We start from the raw sequence: 16,541 nt of genomic DNA, 5'->3' as shown, positions 1-16,541 counted from the left end.
TAAATAACACCCTAGAATCTTGCATATAAATTCAAAGCAGAAATGCAATTTACACTTTCATTTGGTGATCTGGATGGGAAAAAAGCCAAAAATGTCAATTCCTGTAGGCTTACTAGAAATATCGCACTTAAATAGCACCTCTCCAACTTTAAAGACAAACAGCTGAAACTCTTAGACAGATACTACTGAACGTACAGACTCTGGCAAGATTTATACCAAGTCTGCACGAGAAGCATTAGCAGGCATTAATAGAAATCCAAGGTCCAGGCCAGTTTAGTCCACAACTCTAAGATGGCTGGCAGTAAATGTCACTTAGTGTCAACTTGGGAGGCTGGAGATACATGCCAAGAACACAGCATTTGGGAGGGAGAGCACAAAGGCTGGCTGGCTCAGTCAGCCACAACGATTCTAGTCTGTTTCTTAGACTCGGGATGAAAAACCAGTAGTATTTCACTAAGTCAGGCCAACTATTGTAACTGAGAGAAGAGGGCACTTGGGTACCATTAAAGTATTATGGTCATTTTTTTTCACTCTCAGAATTGGAAATCTCTTCTGTTCTTGCTGTGTGTAAAAATAACATGAGCTCACTGTAAAACCTGCATATAGTAAAAAAGCCCCAGAGAGAGCTACTGCTAGCAGTCTGGAGGTACAGTCATCCATGTTTTAATATATGTATATGGGCTTTTTAATTTTTAAGAAAACATAAGACCAGGCATAGTGGCCCACACCTGTAATCCCAGCACTTTGGGAAGCTAAAGCTGGGGGATCGCCTGAACCCAGGAGTTCGAGACCAGCCTGAGCAACATGGCAAGAACCTATCTCTACAAAAAATACAATTAGCCACATGCAGTGGCAGGCGCCTGCAGTTTCAGCTACTGGGGAGGCTGAGGTAGGAGGATTGCTTGAGCTCGGGAGGTTGGAGGTTGCAGTGAGGTGAAATCATACCACTGCACATCAGCCTGGGAGACAGAGTGAGATCCTGGCTCGAAAAAAAAAAAAAAAAAGACATACATGTGATCCTACTATACTTATCCTTCTGCCATTTCCAACTACATCTTGTGGGTATTTTTCCATGGAGGTTTCTAAAGATGTACCTATGTGCAAGGCACCCCACCTCATGGATGTACCATGATCTGATGAAACACCCCCGAACGTTTACACTGCTTCCAACTGTACACTGCAGCAAACGCTCTCCCATATATGTCTGTTTCTACATGCACAGTCGACAGCCTTTTTTTCTTTAAGTATTGATCCTAGAAGTAGATTTACTCAGTTAAAGGGATGCATACGCCAATGCTCTCAATATGTATGGTCACTGCTTTACAAAAAAGTTGCACTAGTTTAAAAGATGATGTTAGTGAACAAATAAATGTCAGATCTGGTCACCCACTCTTAGCATTTGATATGCCACATTGCCACATTCATTGTGAGAATGAAGACCTGTATTTGAAATTCACAGTCTGCGTGTTAGGGAGATACAATGGGGAGATATCTGCATTACTAAAGTCACTATTTTCTTTAGTTCAGTTATAATCAGGAAATAATCTTTTAGCATTAAAAAGATCAGAAGATCCCAAACCCACCTGGAACAGCTGTTTCATTGGGCAGCCTATCTACTTCCAAGATAAAGTCATCCTTGAAGAAAAGGTAGCCCACTATCGAGAACAGGTAAACGAGGATCAGAGCCAGAACTGCTGTCAGGATGATGGACCGTCCATTGCGAGTGACACTTTTAATGACATTAAGCAAAGTCTCTTCTCTGTACACTAAATCAAAAAGCTTTGAAAACAAACAAAAAGAATTTTAAGAAGCCTTGATGTTAGATGTACATCACTATCCCATAATGAAAACTTGGTTTATAGAGAGTTTACCCTCTTAGACACTCAAAAGCACTACATATGATCTTAACACTGAACATCTTCCCTGGCTTCACAGTGAAACGGAGATGGTAAAAATGAGGAAAAATAAACACAGAAGAGGAAGCAGGAAACAATAGCAACTTCAAGTAGTATCCAGAGCCATTTAGAGGGACTGGAAATAGAGAAAATACATGCTTGTGCCAATGAGTTTCAGAGACAAAGGGAGAGGAAAGTGATGAGGGTCTTGGCATCCATTCATTTAGAAGGTACTGAATTGAGTTTACGAAGAGCCAGCCACCCTGGTCCCCGCCCTCCTGCAGCCCAGTGTCTGGTGGGAAGGCAGACGTACTACAAGCCAGCGTCAGTGGCAAGAACTCTGGACTTAGATGTAAATTCAAATCTCAGCTCAGCTACTGTCCACCGTATGATCTCGGGCTAGGCACTTTCCTCATCCCCTCTGAGTCTCCATTTCCTCATTTGCAGACTGGAGGATGTAGAGTTGTTATGAAGAATAAGTAAACCACGTACGCACAGTGCTTAGCACACTGGCATCCATATGCTCAGTAAGTACAGTAAATAGTAATTATCATCAATTTCCTGATCAAGAGACTGGGGCAGGGTCACATAGCTAGTGTATCGCAGGGGCATTAGTGACGGTAACACTGTGAGGGTAAGACCCCTGCAGGTCACAGTGCATTCACAATCCAGGCTTGCCCTCTGCTAAGGAACCTGCTCTTAGCAAGAAGTTGGCTTCCTGAGGAATGGAGGATCCTTGTAGGTACACATAGGTATGGGAGGATGGTGGCTAGTTTTCCAAGAGCTACAGTCACAGATACTTGACTGGGAGAATGGTGGGGAGTGTGGGGAGAGAGCTCTCTGAAGTTACTCTTAGACCTGAGGCTAGTTTTTAGCATGGCCTCTGGCTGCTGTCTAATCCTGTACAGAAGGTTTGGTCTCCACTGTGGCTTTGGGGTGTGACTGCACCATGAAGTGAGTCAGGGGACAGGGTTGAATCCTGACTGCTTTTAATTTGTTGCAAGATGTCGGCCAAGCCATCTAAGCTCTCTGGATCTGTTTCCTCATCTGTAAAATAAGTGGACTGAGACAGCTGATCTCTGAGTCCCTTCCAATTTAGAATTTTTCATCTGAGGTCATTTTCTGGTCGATTGGCTTTTCTGCCTCCTTGACACCAATCTGTGTTCTGAGACTAGTTCTGTGAAGGGCATTGGGTAGAGTAGGATACTTAAAGGGAAGCAAGGAAGAGGGATTTTAGTCAATACAATATGACAGAAGGCAAAGTGTTGCTGTTAATGTTGGTTAAATATTTTCCAGCAGCTCAATATAAAGTGGCAAGTAAGCGCAACTTCAGACAACAAACAAATGATACTTGTTTTTTGTGGTTAAGGACCGCAGAGATTACACAGGCTCCAAATCATTGAAATGACAAGCGATTTTTTTCTTTTCACTCATCTATAATTTCTGATTTTAAAACAATCAATAAGTATTATTTATATAAAAGAAAAGCTTTCTTCTAATTGGAAAATTATACATGTTCAATGGAGAAAACTTGAAAAACAAAAAAAAGCACAAAGGAAAAAAAGTCAGTAATAATTCACCATCTAGAGACATTCGCTCAATAGCTTAATTCCTTCTGGCCTTAAAAAATGCAATTTATAGATATATATTGTTTACAAAAATATTATACCATAATACTGGCACATAACCAGCCTTTCACCAAGCCATCAGGAACATTTTCCTGTCAAAAGTGATCACCTGGTATTTCACTATATGGGAAAAACATGATTAACATAACCAATATGTTTTTTAAAAACAGTCAAGATGTTTCCAATTATATGTCATAATAAATAATGCTGTGAGGAACACTTCTATACATGCCTCCATACGTGCTCGTCTAGTTATTCCTTTTCGGCGAATTTTTGGAAATGGAGTATTTGAGTCAAATGGTATAAGAGAAACATTTTGCCTGCTGCTTTCAGAAACGCAGGATCAGTTTACATTCACCACTAGTAAAGAATCGTGCCCATTTTACCCCACTCTCACTAGTACTGGGCACCATCAGGCTTTTTAACCTTTACTAATGTCACAGGTAAAACACGGGATTGCGCTGTTTTAATTAGCATGTCTTTGTTTAGCACCAAGGATGAACATTTTTCCATGTTTACTGACCATCTGGATTTCTGCTTTTGTTAACTGCCTGCTTATGAACTTTGCACATTTTCATCTCCAGGTGTTAATATTTTTCTAAGGACACAGCTTTAATGCAGGCTCACGACCAGGTCCGGCCAGTGTTTGTGGGGGAGGGGGGGCAGCAGTTTAATTAGGCCACCAGATCACCCTCCCTACCTTCCGGCCTGCTGGCATAGAGGGAGCTCTCCCAACTCTGGAACACATGGGTGTTCCCTGCTCAGGTCTCTCTCCTTTTACAGGCAGCCCAATTTCTTTTGGTTGCAGGCTTTCCTTATTAGTAGAATAATTTGAAGTGTCAGTGTTTTCTGGTTCTTACCAGACACATTGAGTACTGCTTTGATACCAAAAGGAGCACATCACTTGAAGACACAAACAAGTCAAGGTCCACACAGCTTAGAAAATCCCCCCCCCAAAGCACAGGAGAGGCAGCCAACCATAATCTAGTTTGATCCTATTGCGTTTCCTAAAAGTGAACTGAGGTAGCATCATCAGAAGTTGAGAGTTACTCTTATCTTTCTGTGATAGGTTGGAGACTTGAAAGCACAGATGCAAACTGGAACGTGAAATGCCAGTTTCACTGATGCAAGGACTTTTTCACATGCTTGAATAAAAGGCAGTGTCAACTTGGGAATCAACAGAGTTGTGAGGCTCTCCTGCCTCCACCAGTTACTGACAGTGTGACTCTGAGCAAGTTACCTAACCTCACCAAGCCTCAGTTTCCTCAGGTGTAATTGGAAGATACCATCTACCTCAAAGGTGGTAGTGAGAGTGTGTAGAGAAGAGTGCAGGGTGACCACTCACAAAACGGCTGTCCCTGTAATGTGCTTCTGACTGTGAGGCCTATGAGGGTAGGGACTGTGTTCCTCTCACCATTATGTGCCCTGCGTCAGGCACTGGCACTGGCCTGCGTTGCAAGTGATGAAGAGAAGAGGACTCAAATGAACAGAAAAGAAGCCAAGCCAACTGGAGGCAGATTGGAGGAAAGGTCGAAGTGTCTACTGGGGCAAGGTGGCGTTGACCAAAGGGGAATCTCCTGTCTCTTGGGAGAGAGCCCTTGGCAGGGATGAGAGAGACCACTCCAACTGAACTCTGCCGCCCTCCCAAGGGAGGACAGGAATTTGTTGTCCAGGGACATGATGGCATGAGACAAAAAGTTCCAGAAACAGACATAAGTCTCTAAAGATTTCTGATACAAAGTGACCAAAATAGGCCACGTAATGGGAATCACAAGTATATCCTGAGACCTCTTTGCCTAAAACCTCAAAATATAGCCAGACCTATTTTAAGATGAGGGAAAAGAATCCATTCCCTTTAGCCTGCCAAAATCCACCCCTAATGGAATGAGCTAATCCTAGTGATCTGAACGGTGAATTCCTTATGGTGTTTTGGACGGGGGAAGGAATATAGAATGACAAAGACAATAACAATAGCTGGCAATCATTCGGCAGTGCTATTCCGAGACCCTGACCTGAACAGCTGCATGTAATCCCGATGACGGCCCTGGGAGGGAGACACACTGTTCTCATTTTGCAGATGAGGAAACTGAGGCACAAGGCAGTCAAGTACGTTAAGCGAAGGGAGCATCTCACACAGTTGCATTTTGTACTTTCAAATCTCTAACCTATCGCAGAAAGATAAGAGTAACTCCCAGCTTCTGATGCTGAACTGCTCCTCAGTTCACTTTAAGAAAACGCAATAGGATCAAACTAGATTGTGGCTGGATGCCTCTCATACGTGCTTTGGGGGGATTTTCTAAGCACCTCCCTGAAGAGCTTCCCTTGCTCTGCCTTTTGCAAGTCCCCCCTCTCTTTGTAAGTCAACCCTTAGGCCTTGATCATTTTTGTCCTCACAAATATTTTAATATTCCTAGGCTCTTTATGGTGTTGCTTGCAGATAGGTCAATTTTATGCTTCCTGTCATTTTATGTAGGCACAAGAAAATGGTTTCTTATCTACAACGCCACAGGTCTAGATTCCTTCTAACTACAGGAAAGTAAGTAGTTACTTGATTTGTAATTTAAAAACCTGCTCAGGAGGAAGGTGATGGAACCAACTTGTTTTATAGACTGTCAAGACATTAAGCACTTGGCTCATATCGGAAGAAAATGAGCTACTGAAAGGGTCTCCTAGACCAATAAATCTACTGAGCTCATGATCATGAATCCCGGGGCTTCAAAACTAGCTCCTACTCTTATGGTCGCTACACGTGTTCACAAGAAATGGATTCCATGAGAACTGTTGGATGACAGCCTCAAAAACACTCCTCGTGGTGTAAGTGCTGGCTGAGTCTAAGAAGTAAAGAAAAACAAAGGTGCATGGAAAGGAAACATCTCCTGAACCTACTACCGGCATGTTCCATTACTGAGAAGTAACAGATCGGGAGTGCCCAGTACACAGTGCAGTTGTGTGACTCTTGAATTCCTGGGCTGACCCAATGCCTGTGGAGCTCTCCTCTCAGATCCCCCAAAGGCTGCAAACTGTGGAGCTTCAATCTTGGTGGACCAGGCACACCAATCACCATTAAAAGGAAGGGTCTGTGATGAGAGAGAGGACATAGGACACTCTCCTAGTTTCCCCACACATAAAATATTTCCACACCAGGTACTCACCAGCAGACTGTAGAAGAATTCATGGAAAAAGAGCCCCATGGCACAGATCACCAGATACAACAAATGATAGAGGAACTCAACATCCAGAACCATGGCTCGGTAGCCTCTTGTGAATGTCCCACAGTTGCCCACAAAGCTCATTAGAAAGATGATTTTATTGCATACCTGAGAACAATGACAGGAACAGTCAGATGGCACGGACTGTGCCAAACTCTTCATGAGAGCAAAGAGAGCATCTCACACAAATGTATTTCAGTCACCGTGCCCAAACAAACGCTTCCTTTTCCACCCGGTGCCCACCAAACCCGCCAAGACCCATTTGCAGATCTAAGTCATTTCATTACTTTGCTTTTCAGGCATATTACAAATTACATGGTAGTCAAATAACTTCATGCGCAACAGTAATCAAGTAGCATTTCTCTATGGCAAAAACAAAATTAACACATACTGAGATTATGATTTTCAAAATGAGATATGAATCATTTCTAACATTCTTGTATGAGTTAGTCAAACACAGAAGTCACCTCAATCCACGAACCCTGTGATCAGCATGATCAAAAGCATTTTCTGAATTTGTTACATTCTAGGCACTGTAAGGTGGCAATTTAATGAGCAGTGATCACTTCTTGCCTTTCAATGCTCCTAAGTTCACAGGGAAAACAAGAATTTTCTTGGGGGAAAAAAAGTATAAGGGACTTCAGGATGAGTTCTATTCCCCTGCCCTCTCTTCTGGGAATAACTTCTAATTTTCCTTTGGGGACCATTCCTCTCTGAGTAGCAGTCTTTGAGGTCTGGGTGGGGCTCCAACCTGGCCATCACAATAGTGTATTCCCCTGGGTACAATGACTGGTTTAGAGATAGACACAGGACCAAAAGGAGCCAATGATGTCCACTGAGCTCTTTCTTGGGATTGCAGCCAAAGATAATTTTGTTCTTTCCCACCAACCTTGAACCTGAGCAGCTGTAAACTCTGGAGCTGCCACATTACCAACACTGAAGGCACCACCAGCACTGGGGGCACAGAGCCAAAAGATGGCAAGGAGGAACTGGGCCCTGAGGACACCGTGTGAGCCCCTGTATCAGCTGTGCCTGAAGCGAGGCTGTTGGTTTCTTGGTCAAAATGAACTAATACATATTCTCCTTTGCTGAGGCTAGCATGGATTAGGTTTTCTGACATCTGCAACTGAAGGAGTCCTAACTGAACTACTGTGCAATATAGTCTCACCTTTGATAGAAACCCCAATGCCTGGAAGTCCATCTCTAGCAATATGTTGACAGAAAAACTTGGCTCAGGAGGAGGCCAGAGAGGGACCTCTCTGGATGCACTTGGTAAAACCATCTTCTGCTACTCTAGCTCCCTTGGCCACAGGTGCGGGGGAAATACTGCCAGTTAATCTGGTAGGTCGGTGTAAGTGAGCTTCTCGGCAATCAGATAAGCGAGGAAGCCGACACCCACAGATCGCTGCTGGCTTTCTCAGACAGGCTAAGCATTCAATCTGCCAATTTTTTCCAAAATTCTCACCTTTGCTAGTGGAGGGGATTTCAGAGGGTGGGAAAGTATCACTGATTCTGGATGATCCATGATGATGTGGTTTCAGGGAGAGGCAGATGGTGCCCTGGGTGACATCACACATTACAGGACCTCAAACACACCCCAGATCCTGCCATCTTAACAACAGGGTGATCCACTTCACTTGAGTCCATTCTCCCCTCTAACTTCTGCCCTAGTTTTCTCCATTGCTTCCCCAGGAAATAGCTGCTATTTGTGGTCTCAGCCTGCGGCTGGACTCTGCTCGTTCGTCTTAGATCTGGCTTCCAACCCCACCTCTCAACAGAGACAGCTCATGTGAAGTCTCCAAGGATTCTGCGCACCCAGCAGTCTTCCCGTCTGCTCTTAGCATCTTTCCCAGCTCCCTGCGGCGTGGCAAGTCTCCCAGCGCACCCTGCTCACCACTCTCCCAGCTGGGCTTTAGGACCCCACCTTCTCCTCCTCCAGCTCTCAGAACTCCAATATTCTTTCTCTGTCTCCGTCCACAGGTACTTTCCCTCTCCCATACATTCCATGTGGGTGTTTCTCTCTTTTAAAATTCACTCTAGGCGGGGCATGGTGGCTCACGCCTATAATCCCAGCACTTTGGGAGGCCGAGGCGGGTGGATCGCCTGAGCTCAGGAGTTCGCGACCAGCCTGGGCAACACGGTGAAACCTCGTCTCTACTAAAATACAAAAAATTAGCCAGGCATGGCGGCACACACCTGTAGTCCCAGCTACCTGGGAGGCTGAGGGAGGAGAATTGCTTGAACCCAGGAGGCGGAGGTTGCAGTACGCCGAGATTGTACCACTGTACTCCAGCCTGGGTGACAGATCGAGACTCTGTCTCAAAAAAAAGGTAAAATAAAATTTACTCTAAACAATTATTTATTATAGCTGTTTGCCCCTTACCAGCTCATGTTGTTGTAAATGGTAATTAATTATCTCAGTTGAGTCTTTCCCCCAACTGATTTGTGTTAAAGAAGTGATAACTGTGGAATGATTATCAGAGAAGGCCAGAGAAAAAAAGAACTAGACAGCCCATAGAAGACAGCCTCTGAAATACTGAACATTTTTTCTACCTAGTTGTTTATGTAATTCTTTTGTATTTCTTTCTTAAATGGTTTCCTCTCACTGCAGGCAATCCCTACGTTCCCCTCCCCACACTGATCTCTCTCTGTAGTTCTGGTCATGTATTTCCAAATGTCGCAGCTCACGTTAACAGCGTGTCTTTCCACCTGAAGCCCAGTAGGTCAACGATGTAAATGCATTTTCACCCTGAAAAACTAGATCTTTGCATGACTTCATTTTAGATGGCCACATTATTCTTCTCCCAATCATTTGTGACTGAAAATTTGGAGTCATATTTGCCTCCTTCATTACCCAATCAAGACAGTGATACCCTCTTTGTCTGAAAAAGGGACCCGGAGTGGCAATATGGTTTGGTTCTGTGTCCCCACCAAATCTGTTCAATTGTAATCTCCAGTGTCAGAGGTGGGGCCTGGTGGGAGGTGACTGGATCATAAATAGTTTAGCGCCACCTGTCCTGGATACAGTATAGTGATAGAGAGCTGGTTGTTTAAAAGTGTGTAGCGCCTCCCCATCCGCTTCCTCCTGTTCCAGCTCCAACTTTGCTGCTTTTACTCCGCCATGAGTGAAAGCTCCCTGAGGCCTCCCCAGAAGCAGATGCTGCTATGCTTCCTGTACAGCTGCAAAACCTCAAGCCAATTAAACCTCTTTTCTTATAAATTACCGAGTCTCAGGCATTTTATAGCAATGTGAGAACGAACTAATAGAAGCACATTGCTTTCTGGGTGGGGTAAGGCTCTGACTCTGTGCCCACCATGTGTTACTATTTCCTCATCTCTCTTTCTCTCTTTCTTTCTTTCTTTTTTTTTTTTTAATCAGTCTCATTCTGTCACCCAGGCTGGAGTGAAGTGGCACCATCTCAGCCCACTGCAACCTCTGCCTCCCAGGTTCAAGATATTCTCGTGCCTCAGCCTCCCAAGTAGCTGGGATTACAAGCATGCATTACTATGCCAGGCTAATTTTTGTATTTTTTTTTAGTAGAGAGGGGTTTCACATGCATACTGGCCAGGCTGGTCTTGAACTCCTGGCCTCAAGCAATTTTCCCGCCTTGGCCTCCCAAAGTGCTGGGATTACAGGCTTGAGCCACGGTGCCCAGCCTGTTTCCTTCCCATTTCTGACGTCCATACCTTCCTTCTTTCTTCTACACTATGTCCAAGACTCAGGCTTCTCAAACCTAATCAAAGCGTCGCTACAGCCCCCAAAAAGCCTCCTTGCCTCTAGTCCCTCCTGATGAATCCACATAGCAAGCCATACTGAATGCATTTTCTCAAGAATACTTCTTTGTATGGACCATTTCTTGGCTCAAAAACACCACAGGCACTTTCCACTACTGGGAACAGAGTTTCCAACATACATTCTATACAACACTAATCTCAAGTGATACTTACAAAAAACTGCAGGAAAATAAGTTTGGGAAACAGAAAGACACTGTTTTCCTTGGAGGTTCCTAATCCATATTAGTACATTAAAGTCTGTGAGGCAGCCTGTAGTAACGAAACCTTTCATTGTGTTTACCTCAGCATTTTTCATGCGGATTCAATCACGGAACCCTTTTTTCACCTCATATTTATCAACGTGGAATATGCTCTGGGAATGCTGACCTGGGGGATGAAGTCCAGTTGCTTTATCCTAAAATTCAGTGCTGCAAGTGACTTACACAGGATCAGTTCCTACTGATCACTACTGAACCACGAATGAGGTGAAACTCTTTATTGTCTGTTGATAACATCCCGAGCTTTCCCACTGTTCTGCTCTGGCCTATGGGGCCCAGGAAACCAAAGAACTCTTCTCAATCCCCGCTTCATGGCCAGATCCTCTCCATTCCCTTTTTTTTAAAAATTATTTATTTATTTGTTCATTTATTTATTTTTGAGATGGAGTCTCCCTTTGTCACCCAGGCTGGAGTGCAGTGGTGCCATCTTAGCTCACTACAACCTCCACCTCTCAGGTTCAAGTGATTCTCCTGCCTCAGTCTCCCGAGTAGCTAGGATTATAGGCGCATGCTACCAAACCCAGCTAATTTTTGTATTTTTAGTAGAGATAGGGTTCTGCCGTGTTAGCCAGGCTGGTCTCAAATTCCTGACCTCAAGTGATCTGCTCACCCTGGCCTCCCAAAGTGCTGGGATTATAGATGTGAGCCACCGAGCCTGGCCCTCCATTCCTTAAGCCCTAACTTCCATCCTGCCTCCTCCCCGCTGTAAGCTTTTCAGCTTGACATGACCTGTTCTCTAAAGTCCTTGCTGCCTGTGCCATTTGAATACTCCCTTTGGGGCTTTTGCTGTTGCACTGAATTACTATATTATTTTGCGATATCACTTCCAGTTTTGCATGGGACCTCAGCTTCCTTATATACTCAGGGCAGAAACCCCTGGAAGGCTTTTTTAGATCCTCCAGTGCCTCACATGTCCAAATTTTCTCCTTCCCTTCACAAGGAAACCTCTCTAATGTATGGTTTTATATCAGTTTGTCCTAAGAATTCTCCCAGAGATGAAATTGGCTTCTATCTTTCAATGGTAGTGAAACAGCATTTCTAAATGTCACCACTGACTTTTAAAGAATTGTCTCTGCTTCTCCTCTTCCCTCTCCACCTGCCCTGTCTCTGTATTTGGCCAGGCCCTCTTACCTATCCCCTCTTTTCTATGTGGGCCTCTCCAGAAGTGGGTACGGTGTTAATATTTGATCATTTCACTTATTGTCTAAAATCTTCTGTCCCAACAAACCTTTGACCAGATTGGCAAAACTAACTGAAATCTCAAAGCACTACCACTTTTTCTGCCTATCTCCTGACAGGGATAGTCCCTAAAAGTGAGAGTGCTGATGCCCAAGGGATACATTACAAGGCTCACTGCACCACGAGGAGGTCAAGAGGGAGACGTCCACCTGCAGCCATCCCTTGCTTCTGCTATTTAAACAGTTGCCCCCAACAATAATTTTCTGGACTGAAAGCACAGGCCAGGATTCTAGAAACCAGAGTGCAAGGCATTCCTATTAATCTGCAAACAAAACAGTGGCAAGGAAGGTATTCACACTTACATTGAAAGCGCCCAGAAGAAACAACGTGGGTTGTAACCCGACTGAAAATATCAATCGTAGAATTGTGGAGGCAATTAAGGCCCGGATGCCATGGGGCTTGGGGAGGGCAATGACGATGGCCAGAGAGATGAGCATGGCTGTCCACAGGAGTCCCGACCAGTGGGGCTCCAGGGTTCCTGCAAGGACAAAACAGGGTTCTCTCACAAATCTGTGCATTCACTGAGTACAGGGGACAGACCTAAAACATGCACTGTTACAGATTCCTCAATAACTTTTTTGGCTTACCAGTCCCAACTCTCACCTCAAATTCTCTGCCCCATCCATAACCAGTCCCATCAGCATTTTTTGACCTCCAAGCCTCCACACATGCTCCTTCTGCTGGGAAGTTCTTCCCCTCTCATTCATCTCAGGTCTTAGCTTTGACGTTACTTCTTCCAGGAAGCCTCCCCCAATCCCCTTCCTCCCCACAAAAACATGTCAGGAGTTCCCTCCTCCTCCGTACTCCCTGCTTCCAGTCATCCCTACGGGACACTATTTCCTAATGGTCAGTTTACTTGTCTCTCTCTCACCAGATTGCACATTCCCCAGGGGAAGTACCTGGTGCCTGGCAGGTACTCACGAAAAGCTTGTTCGAGAAATAAAACTCATGCATGTGTCACACTTCACTCAAAGAAGGCGACGTGGAAGCCTAAACTTAATTTCTATTAAAAGTATGCAAAGGAAAACTGCAGGTCCCCTGCCTGAATCAGATTTCTCCAAGGGAAGGAGAAAGGCAACTTCCGTGTCATGAGCATCATGCTACAATTAGATTATCCCTGCAGTCAAAGAGCTTATACCAATTTTTGTCATCTCTTGCTACTGCAAGTTCTATTTAGAGTGTCCCACGAGACGGCTTGGTTATATAACATGAGCCAACACGGCTAAAAATATAGTTCTGTAAAACACTCATTAAAAAAAAAACACCCCTATTTCAAATGCTGTCACATTTTGAGTCTCCTTCAGATGTAAACAAGCAGCACTACATGATTAAGGCCACTTATATAAAGGAGCTTCACTTCTTCAGAGATGCTTGGATTGTGGCACCACTGGGGAGGAGACACCTTTGCAGGGCACAGCTCTTCCACCAGCTGCTGGCTGCCCTAGTTCACTGAGTCCACGCCTGCCGAGATTCAGCCTCACTTTAACAACTGTTCCCCCCAGCCCAGCCACTTACCTCTTCCCTTTTGAAATCCTTCAAAAGGCAAAGCTGATTGGGAATGGGGACAAAGAGGCAGAGGTTTCTCAGAAATTCAAGAAGTGCACATTGAGGCACATGTGCCGCTTTCTACGCATTTAACAATCGTTAGACATCGTGTCAAGCCCTTGATGTTGATGATCATTTATTCATCCTACTGTCCCCAGTCTACTCTAAAGGAAACTGAGTCTCAGGTTACATTTCTTGCCCAAAGTGATGCAGCAAATGGCTGCAGACCATTTGCCTCTGAAGTCAATGGTCCTTAATCAATATTTTTAAAAATCCATGCATTTTAAGTGTAAAATTTGGTGAATCTTGGCAGTTTATATAGTCATGTGACCACCGCATGTAATTGTCACCACAGTCAAGATACAGAACATTTTTATCACTCTAAAAGTCTCCTTGTGCCTCTTTGCAGGTGATGCCTTGCCCCATCCCTACCCCCAGCTACCACTGATCTAATAATGTCAGTCCCTATAGCTTTGCACTTTCTAGAATTTCATAAAAATGGGAAAATAATCCTATCAGGTAGTACTTTGTGCTTGACTTCTTTCACTGAGCAAGTTTTTAAGATGCATCCAGGTTACCATGTATGTATTGATACTTTGTACTTTTTATTGCTGACTATATCATAGTATGGATATATTACAATTTATTTGTCCAGTTAACAATCAATGAGTTTCCAGTTTGGAGTGATTACAAATAACGCTACTAGAAACATTCATGTTCAATTCTTGGAGTGGACATATTTTCATTTCACTTGGACAAACATAGAGAAGTAGAATGTTGGATCCTACAGATATGTTTAACTTTAAAAGACAATACCAAACTGTTTTCCAAGGTGAATGTATCACATTGCCTTCCCACCAGCCGTGTATGACAGTTCCATCTGATCCACAGCATCACCAATACTTGGTAGTGCCCATCTTTTTCATTTAGTCATTCTAGTAGGTTTGCAGTGGTATGGTGTTGTGATTTTAATTTACATTTCCCTGATAACTAGTGATTCTCAACATCGTTTCATGTGCTTACTGGCCATTCATACATCTTCTTCTGTGAAGTGTCTGATCAAATGCTTTGCCCACTGTTTTAATTGAATAGTTTTTTTTATTGTTGAGTTGTAAGAGTTCTTCACATATTCTGGATATAAGCTTTTTATCAGATATATATTTTGCAACTATTTTCTCCCAGTCTGTGGCTTATCATTTTCTGAAATGCTTAATGCCATTTTAAATGGACTCTTAAGATGATCTCAGTATCATCAATGTGACCAGTACAATGTATGTCCCAAATCCTGAAGAGGCCAATGTAAAAATGCTGTCTCCTCACTATAAGAGCAGTGTTAAAAAACATAGTGCTAGATTCCAAAAAATCAACTCTAGAAAGACATCTTTGAGACAGTTGGAGAAATCTGAATTTGGACAGGCTATTACAGGATTTGCTGTTAGTTTTGTTAGATATGATAATGGCATGGTGATTATACATATTTTAAAATGTCCTCATAAGTTATACACTGAAATATTTATGGACAAAAAATCCAAGATGTCTAGACTTCTTTAAAATATTTCAGAAAATATAGTACGGGGATAGATGAAACAAGATAGGCAAAATTGTTAAAGCTGGCTGATAGATATATGGTAGCTCATTATACTGTTCTTTCTACTTGTGTGTATATTTGACAATTTCAATAATAAAAACATTTAAAAAGTAGTACTACATTTGCTTTAGCCATCACGGCATGCTCACAAATTCAGTAAGCAATCTGAAGCTGCCTGAGTTGCACGCTTTTGAAAGACTGTAACTTGTCAGTTCTAAAACAAAGGTGGAGGGGCGGTGATACTTTTGAAAAGGAGCTTTTAAGGCCACTGGTTCTTGGCAGTCGCAAACCTTGTAAGCCACACAAAATCAGCACACATAATACGGCTATTATACACATTCAAGAGGGACATTATGAATTCTTGCCTTTAGGATGCAACAAATCCTAACACATATTAGCTCAAAGAAATACTTTCAGGTCAACAAACCAGATCTTGTTTCTAGGCAGGGTTAATACAACCCTTCTACTGAGGATGGTTAGCAGTGAGTATAGGAAATGCCCTCAATGCATCTTACAAAAGGAAAAAAGAATCCCTCTGAGAGTGAACTGATGCACTTAAGGAAGTATCAGCTACTAGATAATGGAAAAGGCTTCCTTGGGTCATATCAGCCTCAGGTCAAATCTCCTAGGAGCTCTGATTTATGCTTTCAGTTTAGTCCATCAGCATGAAGTTCTAAAGCCCATGATTCCAAACCAGGCACCCTTGTCTCCTGCAGACCAGCCTGAGTTGATGGCTCATTCAGAATGCACCATTTTAGAGTTGGAAGGACCCTCGATAGTCATACCATCCAGGGGATCTCAAGCTTGGATGGGCAAGAAACACATGCTCTGGAGATCTTGACTAGTTTGCCAACTGTTCTTCCCCGGGTTCCACAGGATTTTCTGAAGCCATATCAAAGTTTTCTAACCATGGGCTTAATGTAAACATCTCTTCACATAAAGGATGACAAGGACTTGCTGAAGTGGCTTGCCCAGAGTGGCTTGGCAAATGGGCGGCAGGAGCCAGGCAGAGACCTTAAGTCTCTGGACTTCCTAAGTCTAAGAAAGGCACTGCAGGAGGCTTGTCAATGAAGGGTGGGGGGCTGTTAACTCCCTGTCCCCAGAACTGGCCTGAATGCTGCCACAAATGACCGGTGAAGAAAACAGACGTGGTGAATAATAAAATCTGTTTGAAATATTTTTAAGGCAATGGAGAGTAAATGAAAACACAGACAAGGTAAGCGTTGAATAATCTGCTGTGAGGAACATGACAACTTCCCTGAGGCGAAAGGAGACCTGGGCCTCCTCCGCCGCCGCCAGCTGAGCTCCTCACTAGCCCTCTGCTGACTGGCAGCTGGGTTAAGGTGGACATCCCCAAAGAGAAAACCTTGCAGCTCTGGGTTCTA

At 43.6% G+C, this 16,541-nt stretch overlaps 1 protein-coding gene across 1 annotated transcript in view; it reads right to left on the bottom strand.

Moving 5' to 3' along the window:
• ITPR1 (inositol 1,4,5-trisphosphate receptor type 1) overlaps positions 1-16,541 on the bottom strand; it is a 354,118-nt gene that overhangs the window by 34,611 nt on the left and 302,966 nt on the right. Inside the window, exons 54-56 of the mRNA XM_055109477.2 lie at positions 12,326-12,501; positions 6,676-6,840; positions 1,584-1,779 (exon numbers count right to left, since the gene is read on the bottom strand). Of these exons, the coding sequence (XP_054965452.1) occupies positions 1,584-1,779; positions 6,676-6,840; positions 12,326-12,501 (537 nt within the window). The remainder of the gene's footprint in view (positions 1-1,583; positions 1,780-6,675; positions 6,841-12,325; positions 12,502-16,541) is intronic.

The sequence above is a fragment of the Pan paniscus genome, chromosome 2 (genome assembly GCF_029289425.2).
Source record: "Pan paniscus chromosome 2, NHGRI_mPanPan1-v2.0_pri, whole genome shotgun sequence".
Lineage (NCBI taxonomy): Eukaryota > Metazoa > Chordata > Mammalia > Primates > Hominidae > Pan > Pan paniscus.
The sequence above is the reverse complement of the archived record's forward strand: the minus strand, read 5'-3'. Positions and strand labels throughout refer to the sequence as shown.